The sequence below is a fragment of the Danio aesculapii genome, chromosome 3 (genome assembly GCF_903798145.1).
Source record: "Danio aesculapii chromosome 3, fDanAes4.1, whole genome shotgun sequence".
Classification (NCBI taxonomy): domain Eukaryota; kingdom Metazoa; phylum Chordata; class Actinopteri; order Cypriniformes; family Danionidae; genus Danio; species Danio aesculapii.
In genome coordinates, this window is record NC_079437.1 from 8011794 (window position 1) to 8030575 (window position 18782).

An 18782-nucleotide genomic window follows, 5' to 3' on the forward strand; every position below is an offset into this window, starting at 1 on the left:
GCGGGGGCAGTGATTGTATGTGGGGTGCTCGATGCTGCCTCTTAACCGGTGGGACGAACAGGGCGGCAGAGCAAGATTTTGGAGCCATAGATGAGCGCCCTTGGCGAGGAACAGCCAAAGTCAATGGGGAGAGATTTTTTTAAAAATTATTATTATTAAAACCCACCAATCACACTTGACTGCTCTTTCACCGTGGTGGATTCCTGGGTGAATATCCCCCCTGGGGATATAGTTGTTTTAAGAAAGCAAACTTTGTCAGCGTCACTTACTGTATATCTGCCAGGTTTTAGCCAGAAGTGGTGATCCTGGACCACTAGTGTGGTCATCGTCCTTCCCAGGGCACTCGCAGCCGCCCTGGTGTTTTCAGAGCACAGTCGGTTGCAGTGTGTACATTAAGCCTGGGTCGGAACCTTCCTTGTGCCACTGGGCCAATGCCGGCCCTAGCCATAGCAAGCTAAACAGAAGTAGCCTGGCCTGCAGCAGTGTAGGGTCTGGCCCTGAGAGACACAGACAACCTACACGCTTTGGAAGAGGGCCGAGGCTAAACATGCCAGGAAGGGGCAGCACATGGGCAAGATTGACCATGCTAGCACGCTCGACCTGGGGATTCGCCTCATACCCCTTGCCCGTTCTGTCATCGAGGAAGGTGAGGGCGGAGTGCACACAGACCGGGCAGAAAAAGGTTCCCTCAATATTGCATGAACTGACTGTGCACCTTCGGGAAGAAGGGGACGGGAGGCTTAGAGGGTTTCCCCTTCTTATCCTTCATGCCACACCCCTCTAATTATTACAGCGGCAGAACCAGACTTGTCGCTGAAGCAGCACGAATTAGCACGGCCATCATAACCGATTCCATATCCGGAGCCTCGCTTAGCATCCCTGAGGGAGGAAGCTGGTCCAAATTGTCCTCGGAAAATGACAGCCAGCCCTCTGATGCAGCGATGGACATCTGGCCCTCTGTGTCATTGAGTGAGAGGGTGATCATCCCAGAGGATGGAGCGCTTCTCCCACTCAAAGCTTGGATGAAGCGTGCTGAGGAATGGGAGGTCTGCAAGCCCGAGGGGCTTTATACAACAGATGATTGTGATTGCTGCCAGCTGTGTACGCTAACGCCACCAATTCATTGGCCTATTTTATTACTCTTTTAGATGAGTGGCTTCTGACGAAATCCCCATAGTGGAAGATCCCCTCCAGCTGGGGAACTTATTTTTGTTTATTACTTCACCGTAATAGTCAAAGCAGTGTAGCAGATCTATTCAGACAACACCAAAAACATTGCCATAAACATATTCATTACCATACTAAACCCTGAGAGTGGTTATGAGAAATGCATTAATAAATAGATTTGCTTAAAAATGCTTTTCCTAAAAGAGAGTTTTAACTGAGGCTCTCTCATTCACCTGCACACACAATGCATTTACGGTTTTATTAATGATCTAGCACTGTGTTAATAAAAGGGATTGTGTGCTGTGTTTAATCTTCTCACACAGTGTCAGAGAGACGGATTGTTCTTGTGGGTGGAAGTGGTGCTGGGAAAACTGCATCTGCAAACACAATCCTGGGACGGAGAGAGTTCGGATCTGAGAGGAGTTCAGTGACCGGATCAGTTGCTCAAGCCACAGTTTCAGGCAGATCTGTGTCTGTAGTCGACACTCCTGGATTATTTTACGGAGGCATGAGAAATGAAGAGATGAGGATGATGTTGGAGATTAGCAGAAGTGTGAGTTTATCCAGTCCTGGACCTCACGCTTTCCTTATTGTGTTCAGTGTAAATGACAGATTCGCTGATCAGCAGATTCCTCAGATGATGAAGATGATGTTTGGTGAAGAAGTGTTCAAATACTCCATCATTCTCTTCACTCATAGATCTCGAGTAAATTATTTAAGAAACATTTGGCTGACATTCAACAATAGTTTTGTGGATAACAGAGAGCAGCTGGATGAAGAAGAGCGCATAAAGAAGCTGATAGAGCAGAACAGTGCATTAAGAGCTGCAGTAGATCAGTGTGGAGGCAGATATCATGTGTTTAACAATAAAGATGTGAATAACAGAGAGCAGGTGGAGGATCTACTGCAGAAGATTGACTCAATGATACAGCAGAATGGAGGAGCACACTACACTAACCAGATGACTGAAGACGCTGAGATACATGAGAGAAGAAGAAGAGAGAATCCTAAGAGAACAAATGCGCAGAAATCCCAAGAATTTGTAGAAGTTTTAAAACAAAGACAAGCCTGTGTCTTTAGAACAGGAGTGCCCAAACTCAGTCCTGGAGGGCCGGTGTCCTGCATAGTTTAACTCCAACTTCCTTCAGCACTCCTGCCTGGAAGTTTCAAGTATACTTAGAAAGAGCTTGATTAGCTGCTTCCAGTGTGTTTAATTGGGGTTGGAACTAAAATATGTAGGACACCGGCCCTCCAGGACCGAGTTTGGACACCCCGCTTTAGAAGATCCTCCAGGATTATTTGACCCACAAAAGAAACGAAAGATGTTTTAAAAACTATTATGATGCTCATATATATATTAGGAGAGCAGATTTCTTCAACACATTTCTAATCATAACAGTGTTAATAACTCATCTCTAATAACTGATTTATTTTCTCTTTGTCATGATGACAGTAAATAATATTAGACTAGATATTCTTCAAGACACTAGTATTCAGCTTAAAGTGACATTTAAAGGCTTAATTAGGTTAATTAGGTTAACTAGGCAGGTTAGGGTAATTAGGCAAGTCATTGTATAACAGTGGTTTATTCTGGAGACTATCTAAAAAGAATGATGGTAATGGGTTCGAACCCAGGCTGGTACAGCTATAGATGTTAGATTTGAAATGCTCGGTTCTTGTATCTTGTGTTGTTTTAACATTAGCCTGATATCCGAATGAACACTTTGTGAATAAATATGTCTTATTTTAGTCAAAAAACAGGGTTGTTGCAAGATTAGACACAGTTGCGGTTGGAAGTTAACGAGAGTTATTTATATTATTTATTAAATTTCCTATTGTATTTTATTAACGTCTACCCTAAACCCAATCATCACAATACTGTAAAAATATTAATTATTGTTATACAGTGTTACCAAAATGATGCTATATGGATGGTGTATCAACAGCTGTATCCTATCTAGACTACATCATAAAACAGTAGCATTATTAAAATACATAAAGTCATAATTGTGCAAGTCAGGATTTAAACCCAAAAGCCCCTTCCCGCACAGTAACAATGCGTGCATGCATGGTACGCTAGGCTATATGAGACTGAGTTTTATTCTGACCCTGACAGTCAAAACGCAGGTTCACAAGGCCTTGAAATGATTCTGAAATGACCAATACTTTGAAACGCTTTAGTCACGTGACCAGGTGTTTCGACTCACCGTAGTCACGTGACCTGCGTGTTTCAAAACACTTTAGTCACTTGACTTCTGTGTTTCGAATCACTTTAGTCACATGACCTGGGTGTTTCAGATCATGCTTCAGTGCAGTGTTTCGAAACACTTGCGTTTCGGATCTCGACACTGTGTCAAAACGTCAGTACTTTTAAATAAAGCTGAACATGGAACATTTACCTCTGTGTACACATCCCTCATTACACTATCACAGTCTCAGAGGTAAGTGGATTAAATCTTTTCATTCTGAAATGCAAGGCAAATGTTGGATCAAAATAATTGATTTCCTCCTCCCTCCATTTGATTGGAGTAATCTCTTTGATCTGTAAGCACAGTGACTGTAAAATTAAGATTTTGCGTTATTAGCCCTCCTGTTGACTCAAACATGGCATCAAGTTTGGAGACTTTTCTTTAAGTGGCCCCAACATTAGAAAAAAAATGTCATTTTCTACAGGACGTTCATATATTCTTGAAGGCTGTACACATTTAGAGTACAATGACTGTCCTTCACGTCAAAATACCTGCCAACCATAAACCCATTTTTACACCACAAAAACTACTGGTACACACACACCAACACATTAGAAATCTGCTGTTATGTCTGTTATGAATACTGTCTTGCTAAACACTCTTTACATTTCTGCAGGTACTTTTATCTTTAAAAAATACCCCCTTTACTGATAAAATACTGCACACTGACAACATTCACAGAGTTTGTGATGAAGACGAGCTGCTTTCTTAAGGCAGAATAGAGCTGAGGATTGAAATTAAATCAATCTGCTATATTTTGAGGTTTAGTGAAGGCGGTTAATTTTTGGCCCACGTGGTGAATGATGTATAAAGAATCATACAACAGCACAGGGGTTAAATATGTATTTATAGTGATTTCATTCAGACAAGAATAGACAAAGAATGGCCTTTTCAGCTGTTACATCTGCAGCTCTTGCATCATCAGAACAGACTATTGAACGCACCACCATTTCTACTTTTAAAACATTTTGCCATGTTTCATCAGTGCTGTGTTGCCATCTGTGTCTCAATATACCTTTTGCAGCGATCTTGCGGCTTTGTGTTCTCATGCAACATCATCAACAACAACAAATTCCTGTACTTATGACAGAGGCTGCATCTGAATGACCACTGTTTATCAGGCCGTGACTCTGTAGGCAGCTTTTGTGCAGTTAAGACATGCTTCTGAGAGATTCATTCATTCATTTTTCTTCGGCATAGTCCCTGATTCATCATGGGTCACGACAGCAGAATGAACTGATTACTCTGGCATATGTTTTATGCAGCGGATGTCCTTCCAGCCACAACCACATACTGGGAAACACTCATTCACGCACTCATACACTACAGCCAGTTTAGTTCATCAGTTCCCCTATAGCGCATGTGTTTGGACTGTGGGGGAAACCGGAGCACCCGGAGGAAACCCACACCAACACGGGGAGAACATGCAAACTCCACACAGAAACACCAACTGACACAGCCAGGGCTCAAACCAGCGACCTTCTTGCTGTGAGGACCACAGTGCTAACCACTGAGCCACCGTGACGCTTCAGAAAAACTAGCTTATACTAACAACTCACTGTCAAACGTGAAAACATTGGTTAAAAACACATTTATAAGCCAACTGACACCAAAGATGCATGTAAAGAAGCCATCTGTATATTTTAGCTCAGCTGTCAGAAATGAAACACAGGATTGTGAGATAAGGCTAGTGAAGGACACATCTTCAAAATTAGATCAGAACGAGGACAGGAAGTGAAGCAGAATATTGATCACTAGCCATGTAATCTTCACAGATCGCCGGAGAAAACCTGTCATTGACATGAACTACATGTCCCATCATACACTGCACTCACACACCAGTTCCAGGTCACCCATTGATTACACACACAGACAACTGAAGCTCGTCATGACTGATTATTATGACTATATATTCATCACACACTCACTCATCCGGTGCTGAGTCTTGTTTTATCTCTGTGGGTGAGCATTACAAAGTGTTTTCCTAGATTGTCTTTTTGGCCCTTATTTGTTTGTACTGCCGCATTTTGGATGCCTTGACGTCTTTGCATGATTCTATGATTACTCTTTTGGATTACCTTTACGCTTCCATTTGCCCCTGTACTACCTTGCCTGCCTGACTATATTGAATAAAAGCTGCATTTGGATCCTCACGTCTGTTGCCATCCCATCATTACACAGAAGACAGGAAGTGAAGCAGAATTAGGATTTGAATATTTCTTAAAGCTTTCCTACTGTAAAATGCTGCCTCATTTTAGAGCTTTCTGATCAAGAACAGAGGACACATGCATCAACCTGGATGCCTTCTTGATATTGAGGATGCACTGAATGCAGAATTCAGCACAACACTTTCTTGAAGCCCCAGAAGTCATTGCAGATAAAAAAATAGAGAAGTGGTGCACTTCACTCTTCCTCTATTAACTATTATTTACAGTTTAGAGATCTTACTTGTATATTTCTGAAGTTTCCAACTGCGAGCGTGTGAAAATTAAATGCTACTTTATTTGCTGAAAAGTCCATTTTAAATCATTTTATTTGTATTGTGCAAAGTATATTACTTGGCTACATTTTTGCAAACTTGACTCAAATTATGTATTCTATGTTATTATAGTCAATATTTGACAGGCTGGTGTAAAATCTTTAAAGGCATTTTTCTCAGTTGTAGTGTGGGCGTGTGTACTGCTGTGAGGGGCATGATGTTAAATGTGCTGGACAGATTTAACAGTTTCAACAAAGCAGTGGAGAACTCCCTGTCGGTGCATCTCACCAACCACAGGGTCCCACTCTTTCATGGACACCAAATTCAAGGGGAGTTTCACAGACTTTTGAAATCACTATTAAATCACCTGCATATATAGCCCCATGAAAGCCCTTACTGTATTTAACATTTCATTAACAATGATGTTTTGAATGTGTCATTTTCAAAAATGTTTAACATTTTAAACAACCTTTTTAAAGTCAAATGCAGTTTCTGAAGTATGATAAAATGCATTATTTCTCATAGATCATGTATAAGATTTAAATGTACGATTTTTAAATGAAGAATTTCTTAGTTTTTTGTTCAGTTTTTGAAAATGTAACCCCGCCGGTCCTATACCCCCATCACACCGAGCTGGGATCGAACCGGTGATTGTTCGCATGGGAGTCTGTTGCTCTAACAAAGAGCCTAAAGACCATTGACTCCAGCGGTTGTGGCCAGACTCAGAGCAGTGAGGTTTACTTGCTCAGCACTTCACTAGCTGGCCTCTGTTACAAAAGCAGCGCAGTACATTTGTTGAAAGAACACCATAAACTTTCAGTTCAAGCACTTTCAAAGGCCTTTTTAAGTACTTTCCAGGCCTTAAATTCATATGTCTAAAATTCAAGTGCTTTCAAGAAGCGTGGGAACCCTGCAATCACTTCCTCTATTGGCCACTTTTTTATAGATCATGTATTCTTAATGTAACCACAGCTCATCTCTGCAGACATACAGCAGGACATAAGAGCAGAACATGAAGTCGGAGACCTGTAATAAACGCAGGAATATGAATAATCCATCTGGAGCTCAGAGTCAGAGTGAGAATGATGGAAGAGCTGAAAAACACAGTAAGTAGAAGTTTAATCTGATGTCCAGATGATGCTGATCATCAGAAACACTGCATTCTAGTTTATATATTTTATGTGAGAAATGTGTCTGAATCCAACAATGCTTTAATGTGTTATCGCTGCAAACAAATAGAAAAGGATGTTGACTTTTGTATGAGAATAAAGGGATAACTATTTTCTTATGCAGTGGTTTGTCAGTAGGTGCACATATACATGCTTATCAACAACATTTAGATTCAAAAGTGTGTCAGATATGAACAAAAGGACAAATCTAATTCTCTAAAGGCTGACCACAATGATAGATCCTTATTGGTCATTTAAAAAAAAAAGATAATAAAGCAGACTTTCACACTAATGTACAGATCATTAGAATAATGAATAAAGCCCCCTAACCAACTTGTGCATGCCTACTGCATGATTACTCTCAGAATCATACAATGAATAAGTCCATTATTAGTTCTCAAACTCTGCGTGCATGTTTGCTTTGGACACAACGAGAATATAATACAGTGTTCACGCAAAATATTCAGTGTGTGTTATAATGAACATTTGCCCATACAGGAGAGTATTGTGAGGGTGTTTCTGCACACATAAGCTAAGTAGATATTCAGTAAGTACAGTTCAAACTACAGGATTATTGGTCTTTTGGTATCTCCCTGATGTTTGTACACTTACTCCAGGCTAGCTCCATGTGGGATCCAGTAGGTCATGGGCAGGGCCAGACGGAATCTCTGGACGTTTTTTGCTGTTTCTGCAGAGAATTTTGTTAAAAATCAGTGGATTTCTGCAGAATTATTTTGAGAGCATCATAACTAAAACCTTAATATATGAAATAAAAAGTAATCTCTTTTTAACTTTTATTTAGTGTTTAAAATGCAAATCCAATTAGATTCACTTTATTTGGTAAACAAAGCAAGTCTCATAATATCTCTACTAAAAGACAGAAAATATTACTGTACACACTGTATTGTACATAGAAGAAAATGTTATATGTCAATAATATTACTGTAATTAATTAAAAACTGAATAAATATAGATTTACACATTTACTCAAGTAAATAAACAGTGATGGGCTGGAAATCTGCGAAATTCTGCGCGCACAGATTCCGTGTGGGCCTAGTCATGGGTGTCCCCGGGGCCTCCTGCCAGTGGAACAATCCAAGAACACCTCCCCAGCTAGGCGCCTAGTTGGCATCTGATTTCAGGTTGAACTGTGTCTCAACTGAATTAAGGTAAGGGTTTTATAACTAAAATTCCTATACCTTGAGACAGCAAGCTGCCTTTTTCCCAGATGGAGCATCATGATGTCGAACTTGGAGGTGCTGATTCTCATCCCGGCCGCATCATATTTAGCAGAAAGCTTTCCCTGTGCATGCTGAAGGTCCATGTCCAATGAAACCAACAGGACAAGATCATCTGCAGAGATGAAATCCTGTGGTCCTCGAACCAGACCCCCTCTGACCCTATAGGCTGCACCTAGAAATTCTGTCCATAAAATCATTCAATAATTAACCGAACCAGTGACCATGGGCAACCCTGCCGGCGTCCAAACAGGAACAATCCTGACTTCGAATCCCTTCTCCAGGTCCACAAATCTGGTTGGACATTCTTCCATGAACCCTCATCAAGACAAGATGGCAGCACGGTTACTTCGCGAAGCTCAGCGTCTCTCGAGTTTCTGCAATTTTGCAGTGTTATTCCTGCTCATTTCGGGTCTGTTCGTGCAGAACAGCAGTGCCTTTACATCGTACACCCGACAGGACATATTGGATTGTGCATTCCGGACAGTTTTATTAGCAATCTTCGACTCATCCCTGAGATCGCCAGAACACCCGGGCCTGACAGCCCTACCCGGCTGGTAGGAAGTGCTCGGAGGCGGCGCAAAGAACGTAAACCAAGAAGGGGGAAGCGCAGCGGGCTAAGAGCTAAGCTAAAGCTAATACCACACCGGCTCTCTTTACCCAGCATCTTTCTCGCCAATGTACGGTCACTGGTGAACAAAATGGATGAGATTCGACTGCGCATCAACCACAGCAAAAGATTATGGAACTGTAATGTCATGATTTTCACAGAAACATGGCTAAACAGCGGGATACCAGACAACGCTATATCGCTAACGGAGCATCAAACATTCCGAGCAGACAGAACGGCGGATGACTCCGGTAAGACCAGAGGCGGAGGATTATGCATTTATATTAACAAAGCTTGGTGCACAAACTCTGTCGTCGTTGGGAGACATTGCTCTGTTAACCTGGAATTTCTAATGGTTAAATGTAGACCGTTTTATCTGCCACGGGAGTTCACCTCCACCATAATAACTGCTGCTTATATCCCTCCCGACGCTGATGCCAAGCTTGCTATGAATGAACTTCATGCAGCCATCAGCAAACAACAGACTGCTCACCCGGAGGCTGCTTTTATTGTTGCGGGGGATTTTAATCACTCAAACTTAAAGACAGTGCTCCCCAAATTCCATCAGAACATTTTCTGCCTGAAGCATACGCCTATGCCGAAATCCCGACTTTCTTTTTTATTTGCGTTTTCCACACTGTCCCAACTTTTTCCGGTTTGGGGTTGTAGAAATGTTTTTTTATATCTCACTCAAGTCAAATTTAATAAAGCTCTTTGAGTGTCTCATGAAGATTGAGGTGTTTGCATAGACTGTAGTAATATGTGTCTGATGTTGGTGTGTTGGTCAGGATGTTTGCTGATAATGACGGTGAGTCTCGGGCTCCTCTGTGTTCTTCTGCTGGTCATCATCGTACACCAGCACTTTATGATCACAGCAGAGAGAAACATGAAGAAGTGCACAGATGAAGATCTGCAGCGCACACAATTCTGCTTACCTGGACATCACACTCCACGTCTGAGACAAGAACGCACCACTAAGGCTACTGAAGAACCCATGACTAAAGGTACTGAAGAGCCAAAGACGAAAGCTTTTAAACAAGGTCTGTGGAGTTTTCCCTGAGCTTTACTGTACTTAATTTATTGTACTTACTGCAACTTTAAGAAGTGTCTTTTTTCTGTCAGGAAATGTGTGTACTCTGGACAGGTTTTTCTCCTCCATGGAAGTGAAGAGCTGGTCTGACAGCAGAGAGTTTTGCAGGAGTCTCGGTGCAGATCTGGTCATGATCAAGAGTGCAGAGCAGCAGGTGAGTTTGAACTGATTGAGTGTCTGTGTTTTTAATCAGAGGAATCACGGATATTCATCACTTTATTTACACACAGAACCGCACATCCTCATTTGTCAGAGAGAAGATTGGTGCACCAGTGTGGCTTGGTTTGACTGACGCAGAGATTGAGGGCAAGATGATGTGGGTGGATAATTCTGCACTGAATGAAGGGTAAGGCTGAACCGCTACTTTTTCACAATATTGAGATCGCTGAATCCAAAGCAAAATCAACTAGTCGATTTATTTTTCTATCCTGCAAAATTCCTAAATAAATGCAAAATAATTGCAAAAAATATATTTGTCATAAAACATCAGTTTAAACTATTTAATCAATTTATATTTATTTCAGTTTGGAATTAATTGTCTTACATGGTTTATAGATGTTGAGTAGGCAGCGCCAGGGCCAGTACATTTGGATGCCCTAAGCTAGGGACGTGCAGACTCGGTCCTGGAGGGCCGACTTCCAACCCTAATCAGACACACCTGGGCCAGCTAATCAAGCTCTTGCTAGGCATTTTAGAAACATCCTTGCAGGTGTGTTGAAGCAAGTTAAAGCTAAAATCTGCAGGACGCTGGCCCTCCAGGACTGAGTTTGAACACCCCTGCCCTAAGCAGAATAAGGGCCTACTCACACTATGCTATCCGAACCATGCCCAGGCCCGTTTCCTGGATCGTTTGAGAAGTGTGAGTGCTCTGAAGCGCAGTTCACTTGGGCTTTGGTGCGGTACGCTTGTAGTGTAAGTGCAAAGTGCGCCTGAGCCCGAAACTGAAGACGAGACGAGACTGTTTCATATGTGTTTATTAATCATTCTTACTGTTCAATGAACGCAAACTGTCATAAGTTATTAAAGACGCAAACCCCTCACTGCACCACAGCTGCAGCTTCAGCAAACCTCCTAACTCCTGCAGCACCAGGACTTTATGATGGTTTATGAGAGTCAAAAGTGGCGGATCTGTTCAGTGAAATATTTGACTGCTTTGCCGCATCCCAAACTACTAAAACAATATTTCAAGAGTTCACACTTAGCTGATGATTAATTATAAGCTTGTTTGGCATGCTGTCCCGGGAGAGAGCCCTGAGCTCATAAGATCCTCGAGCCCGGGGCTCCCTCCCGTTGCAAGGCGAGAAGGGAGTTTGAGCTCAGGTAGATCTCGAGAACTCCCCCGCTGTAATAACCAATGAACAGCCAGTGATTGCTCTTGAGAGATAACCATTTACTAGGAGCATGTCTATAGTGCTGGTTTGGATTAGTCAATTAACTTATGTTGCATGTTTTTTGGACGGTGGGAGGAAACCGGGAAACCCGGGGGAAACCCACGTGAGCACGGGGAGAAAATGCAAACTCCGCACAGAAATGTCTGCTGGTTTGGTAAAGCCTAGAACCAGAGACATTCTTGCTGTGAGGCAACAGTGCTAAGCACTGGGCCACCGTGTCACCCATCTAGGAAGGAGGAGGAGTAGGGGTGGATGGGGGGATTCTTCAAAACGAAGATAGCGGTGGTACGTAACCCAGGGTATTTGTAGTAGCTTAGGAGTCGTCTGATTGGTGCATTGAGAATTGGATAATGCGGATCCAGCCGCTAGCAATCATAAGCACGTGATCCTCTCGAAACTTGTTTATAACTAAACTTCACTTCAAGAGTTCACACTTAGCTGATGATTAATTATAAACTTGTTTGGCATGCTGTCCCGGGAGAGAGCCCTGAGCTCATAAGATCCTCGAGCCCGGGGCTCCCTCCCGTTGCAAGGCGAGAAGGGAGTTTGAGCTCAGGTAGATCTCGAGAACTCCCCAAAATGCCATATATAGCTCGGGACAGCAGCCGCGTATTTAAGTACCCCCCAAAATGCAGATGTAACAATGCCATATCCGGCTGCTGGATATATTGATATTTTAGGAAGAGAGGCTCCTGCGGGAGCAGAGGAAAGTAGACTCCTGCGTGAGTCCAAGCGGAGGCGTGGGAAGGGCTGGATTGACTCCTGAGGGAGTCAAGCTTGGATACACTCCTGCGGGAGTGAGAGCTGGGGTGGGCAGGCTCCTGCGGGAGTGGGGAAAGGTATTGGGCGGTGAAGACTCCTGCATGAGATGGTGTGTGGTGGGCCAGGGGGGGCATGAACTCCTGCGGGAGTTGAAGCTCGTTTTAGTCACTCCTGCGGGAGTTAGAGCTGGGGATTGAGGACCTAAGCGGAAGTAAAAAGTAGCGGAATCAATGCTGAAAGAAAACAGTTAGCGGAGAAAATTTGCCGCAGGAAGGAGGAAATTATTGGGGGAATTGACAGATAAGGAGATAAGGGAGGAGATAAAAGAAGCGGTAGAAAGGTAGCAAAAGCACTCAACGCTGTAAGGAAGTAGAGAAAGGGCAAATAATTGCCAGGCGGAGGATCTCGACGCCGGAAAGAAGAAAAGGAGAGTATAAATGTAAAATATATATACATATATAAAAATCGATAAGTAAGGGCCAGGGAGGGGCAGTGAATGACTCCTGCGGGAGTCGAAGCTCGGGGCGACCCCTGCGGGGGTCAGAGCTGATGTGGGCATTTCTCCGGCTGTAGTCTAGGGAGGGAGGGGGCGGTGGAGACTACTGTAGGAGGTGGCCGGGGCGAGACTCCTGCGGGAGTCGAAGCTCGTTTTAGTGACTCCTGCGGGAGTTAGAGCTGAGGATTGAGGGCCTAAGGGAAGAGAAAGAGTAGCGAAGTAATTCGCTGAAAAGAGATGGATAAAAAGAGGGTGGCGGAGGATCTCGACGCCGGAAGGAAGCAAAGGAGAAGGGATGTACCTGCATGCGTGCACATGCACGCACACACATTCGCACACACATGCAAATGCACACACATATACCTGCTCGTACGTGTGTGCATACCATTCCTAAAGGCTGGGGGGCGGTGATGACTCCTGCGGGAGTCGAAGCTCGGAGCAACCCCTGCGGGGGTTAGAGCCATGGGGGGGTGGGGTTCCAGTAAGAGTGGGGAGAAAGGAGGGGGCAGGGATGCTCCTACTGGAGGTGTGACTGTGAAGGGGTGGCCAGGGATGGGCTTGAAGTGACTCCTGCGGGAGTCGAAGCTCGGGTTAGACCCCTGCGGGGGTCAGAGCTGTTGGGTGGGATGGCAAAGCATAGCAAAGCTTGGAAACAGAAAGGTAGGTATGTACATACAGGTACATATGCACATCACATGCATGCGTGCACACACAACACACACAAATGCACATGCGTGCATACCGTGCATACATGACACACACATGCACATACACAAGTACGCGCATGAATACACGCATACATAACACATACATACACATACGCAAACCCATACATGTATACATAAGCACGCACACACACGTACACATATACATGTACGCATATATGCATGCATATACATATATACACACACGCGTACATACACATATACACCCACACGCACATACACATAGATCCATGTACACACATACGCACGCATACAGAGGGTCATGCTCGAGCCCTTGTTCTGGAGTATTGTGTTAGCTGGTTAGGGCCAGCTGGGTTTCCTTGAGGTGTGAGCTCAGGCAGAGCGTCACTGCTGCGGCAGTGGAGCAGAGGAAAAAGAAGCTCAGCGGAGCTTCTCTGCTGTTGCAGAGGTGCGGTGGAAGTCGGTATTGGAAGGCAAGTACTCTTCCGTGGAGGCAATTTAACTGCTGTGGCAGTGCTGGGGAGTGTGTCAGTAGTGGTATGTTAGATGCAGGTGTATGTGAGCTCAGGCAGAGCGTCACTGCTGCGGCAGTGGTGAGGAGGGGAAAGGAAGCTCTGCGGAGCTTCTCTGCTGTTGCAAATGTGTCGTGGAAGTCAAAATTGGAAGGCAAGTGCACTTCCGCAGAGCCGTTTTAACTGATGTTGTAGCGCTGGGGAGTGTATTGGTAGTGAATGGTTAAATGGAGATGTGTGTGAGCTCAGGTGGAGCGTCACTGCTGCAACAGTGGTGGAGAGGGAGAATAAGGCTCGGCAGAGCGTCTCCTCTGTTGCGGGGGTGCAGTGGTATTCAATATTGAAGTGTTATGAGTGCTCCTGCAGGAATGTTAAATGCTGTCAATAGTGATGTGTACAGATGAGAGTAAATAGGGGCTCAGTTAGAACGTCACCGCAGTTGCTGGTTGCTATGGGTGAGTGTAGCTCAGCGGGGTGCCTCTGCGGTTGCAGAGGTGGCCAGTATTGGAGTTATGAGTGTTCCTACTGGAATGTAAATACTGTCCGTAGTGATATGTAGAGATGAAGGAAAATAAGGGCTTAGCTAGAGCTTCACTACAGTTGCGGTGGTGCTATGGGTAAGTGCAGCTCGGCAGAGCATCTATGCTACTGAAGAGGTGCAGTGGGTCAGTATGGAGGTAATGTGCGCACCCGTAGAAGCATTGCTGCTGTATGAGTACGTGGGAGTGTCACGATAGTAGTATTGGAAATTAAGGTGTATGTGAGCTTGTTTAGAGCGTCTCTGCTGCAGCAATTGAAACTCTGGGTGCTCCCAAAATGGGTGTGAGCTGTGGTGAATGGGGGTGAATAGGAGTATGGAATAGCTCAGTTTGGAGGGAAAGTTAAATGAAGTAAAAAGTGGGAAGGGCAGTGAAGGAGCGCCTATGTTAGTAGGAGAGAATAGGGGGAAAAGGCAGAGTCGTGCTTATACCTAGAAATGCGTGTGGGTGGAATTCGGCTGGAGAGGATCAGCTGGGCTTCCCTGATGGGGTATTGCTCTACTGTTGTGTAAGAATGCTTGGAGGGTTTGGAATGAGTGTGTGGGGGAGGGGATATCGAGGAAGTATCCAGAACGTCCTTTATGAAATTGAGCTATTTGCTTTGCTTAATAAAGAAACATGGAGTTTCTTCATCCAGCAAAGTTAGATCAGATGTGGTGAGGTGGATTTTGGGATTGACATTTGATGTTCAGAACATCTTAAAACTAAAAGGGACAAGTGGGAATATGGCATCGTGGTGTGGGCTGGGTTAGGGAAAATGTATCCTTTGCATGGAATGTGAATGTATTTGGAATGATGTGGATTGTAATAGGTTGGATGAGGGTCAGCTTCTAGGGCCGGCAGTCATGATCTCTGAAACGAGAAACCAAAGAGAATCAGAAATGAAATCTTTACAACATGATACATGTACGCCAGACATAATAATTTGTTTTAGCTGATATCCATGTGAGGCATCTTAATAAGGGCATGGGTAACTGTGAATTCAAGCGCCTTTGTTAATGCATGGTATGATAGCCTCGTTGACATGAAGTGCAAGGATGGTAGGGGTGGTCATTCGTCCCCCCACGGGATGGCAGATGGATGGAGAGCTGAGGATATGGGGTGTGGCTTGTCTGGTGGTCCTGGAAGTACTTCTTGAAGACAGATACCTCTTGAAGATCTATTGTCAGAAATGTCCTCCTCCTACTTATCAAGCATGGAGTTATTCCTTTGCCTTTTCAGATTCAACTGAATTGTTATTATGACCTTGCATGTCACTTGTATATGGACCATAGACTGTAAAATATATGGACGTAGCATCCGTGACGTCACCCATAGGTTTCTGAAGAGCGCAAAAGAAGCTACAAGTGGGTGTGGCCAACCGTCGCCATTTGTTTGTGCGTCATCGCACCCACGGCGGGATACCAAACAAGGGCAAAGAGGCGGAGAGTGAGCAGAGCTACAGACACCTGCTGGCACTTTGCTTAGACCTGGCAGACAGACTTTACTTTGGGAGAAACACTTAATACTTTATTACCTGCAACTTGTTGTGTTCTGACCACATGTGCTTGGCTGTACACTATATCAGTAAAGTGTTTAGACATTTAAAAACACTGTTGTAATACATTGAGCCACTAAGCATTGTTCTTATGACGTTTTCTACAGGAGGAAAACGCGAATTACTTCCAAACACTTCAGATATAGTCTGTGTTAGTAAATGCAGGACTATTGATGAACTCCAGCATAACACTGTATGATAACGCTTCAGATGACTGATCTAGAGCTTACAGCTAATCCATCTGTCACATTCTGGAGTGCTTTACAGCTCTAAAGAACATTATAAATGATGAATGAACTTAATAAAAACACACACATTTATAGAGATGGTGTATAAGTATATAACTTTACTCACATGGGAAACGGAGGCCACATGAATGGTTTGTGAGCACAATTAAGTGCACACAGCATCCCATATCATCTGATAATTGTAAGAATAAGTCCAAAAGGCAGCTGACTGTGTAAAGCCACATAAAACAAAACAAAAATACGATGAATATGCCGAGATCAGTGGCTAATCTGCCGGATTCAGCTGAGGTGAAGTGACAGCGACCAGCGAGACCTAGCTGTCACTCAAGTGGCCATGCCCTTAATTATGCAAACTTAATATAAAGGTTATGGATGAGTTATAAAAGATTCACCCCCCCTCGCAGTTGTCATGGAGGGTAATAATAGCCAAATCGTTCTTTGTACCAGGGTGTAAACAATGTTTGTTTTTTTTTTTTTTTTTAATAAAGTTGGCCATTCTAACAGTGGGCTCAACTGCAATTTGCTCTATTATGGATCCGGGACTAGCGGAATTGATGAATTGCAGTTTTAGTTACTTCCGTATTGGCTTCCCGAGGGAGAGCGGGAGGTTGCCGCTTGGTATGGACATATGAATCACATTACGATTTAACTTCTGTGCTAGATGTGTTGAATTTAAATGATTGGGTACAAATTTATTTATTAATTAATTTTTTTTTTTTTTTTTTTTTTTTTTTTTAAATATAAATATAAATATAATCAACTGCCAACATCAAACTCTGAACTATAAAGTCACCACTTAGAAGAACTGTGAATGGAATGTTGTTATAGGCTTTACTTTAATCCATTAACATTAAGTTTAGAATCTCAATGCTATTAAATCTCGAGCCTATAATTCACAAGGTGTTGTAGCCGAGTTCATTCATAAATTGTCAGAGAGGGCGGGACCATCTCGAGTTGGGAGCTCATTGGATGGTGACAAGTCTTCTTTTAGCTATTGGCTCAATGAGGTGTCAATCAAAAGATCGGCGGCCATTTTGTTGACCAGAATACTAGAGTTAATGTGTAGGAGACGCAGCTGCGCTCCGTGACTAGATTGGATGATGACAGCGCATTCTGTCATGTTTCTCTACGCACGAACATGCCGCGGACCAAAGCTTAGGGACTAGATTGTCTGGATCTTTGCAGTCGAATTACTTGGAATGTTATGGATCAGTGGACGGGCAGGAGGCTGGAAAGGTGAGTTATTGGTTGAAATTTCTCTAGTCATGCGAGTCTTGTCTTTCAAAAGCTTTATAGATGTTTAGTCTTGTTGGGAAGTAGTTATTTTTCTGCGAGGCTTCCCCTTAAAGCATGCGATATACGTTACTGCAGGTGCACCGCTAGGAGAGCAGTGAGTTATTTATTGCCATGGCGTAATCGCTGGCGTCTTGAGAGTTGAGCAGAGTTCATGGACGGTGATAAAGTTTGACTGTGATCTTGCTGGAGAATTGGTTTGAAGACACAGCGGATGCGTTGTGTGAGGCACTTGAAGTGGAAGGTTTTGATGTTGTTGTTGGAGTATAGTTGGAGATGTAGTCGTTTTGAAGTAGTTGTTGTAGGCAGTAGCAGTTGATTCGGAGCAGAGCTGTCTTCAAAACGAAGATAGCGGTGGTACGTAACCCAGGGTATTTGTAGTAGCTTAGGAGTCGTCTGATTGGTGCATTGAGAATTGGATAATGCGGATCCAGCCGCTAGCAATCATAAGCACGTGATCCTCTCGAAACTTGTTTATAACTAAACTTCACAAAGAAATGTCCGCTGTGCTGAGTGAGAGCGCTTACTGAACAGAGCATCATCGATGATGTAAGCGTGCCCAGGCCCAAATATAATGTGAGTGCAGGCTGACGGGGGAGACGGGAGGGGGGACAAATGTGCTTTGGTCTGGTTTAAGGCAACTGTACATAGTGTGAGTACGCCCTAATTTTGGACCACTACCTTGCTCTAAATAGTGGAGTACTGCCCACAATGACTTTATTGCTTATTAAATACAATCAATGAAACAGAAAAGTAAAGCCTGATTCCCTCAGCTTAATAACTGTCTGAATGATTTGGACGTTGCAAAACAGCAGAATTTTGTAAACTACCACCTTCAAAAATGAGAATTAAGGTGCTTAATACACACTAGCACTTTTGTGTCTCACTGACAAAGGTCCAGAATTTGTCCCATACATGAGCTCATTTTTGTCTCTGTGCTATTTTGACAGCTATGTCATCATAAATAATAAAAATAATCCACTGAAAAGGGCTTTAAGACCAAACGGAGTCCTCTGTCGGCTGTTGCTTCGGTGGGACTATAATCTGAAGTAGGAGAAGTCTTCTTTCACTACTGTATTGTTTTTAAACAGAGAAAACATTTTACAGGGAACTCTCATTCTAAATGGATCATGTCCTGAACGTTTAAAATATTTTTGCAGCAGACAGACGCGAGTCGATTCAGTAAAAGCAGAACGACTGCGATGTGCGTCTTTCCATTTTGCCGCTTTGCTTTCGTGACAGTCACCTAGCAACAACCGTTAACAAAACAGCAGCTAGATGATGCAAGCCTACCGCTTCTGAATAACAGAAAACCT

General features: G+C 43.5%; 1 protein-coding gene across 1 annotated transcript; it reads left to right on the top strand.

Annotated features, from left to right (window-relative positions):
• The first annotated feature begins 567 nt into the window (after nucleotides 1-567).
• Nucleotides 568-3128, top strand: LOC130217063 (GTPase IMAP family member 9-like). The gene is made up of 4 exons (XM_056449068.1): nucleotides 568-646; nucleotides 1491-1873; nucleotides 1937-2209; nucleotides 3114-3128. The coding sequence occupies exons 1-4, from the start codon at nucleotides 568-570 to the stop codon at nucleotides 3126-3128; spliced, it is 750 nt and encodes a 249-aa protein (XP_056305043.1).
• Nucleotides 3129-18782: the final 15654 nt, after the last annotated feature.

Coding starts and splice junctions, on each gene's coding strand:
- LOC130217063 (XM_056449068.1), top strand. CDS start 568: ATGGGCAAGATTGACCATGCTAGCACGCTCGACCTGGGGATTCGCCTC. Junction 647..1,490: donor CCGTTCTGTCATCGAGGAAG/GTGAGGGCGGAG, acceptor CTTCTCACACAG/TGTCAGAGAGACGGATTGTT. Junction 1,874..1,936: donor TCTTCACTCATAGATCTCGA/GTAAATTATTTA, acceptor AACAGAGAGCAG/CTGGATGAAGAAGAGCGCAT.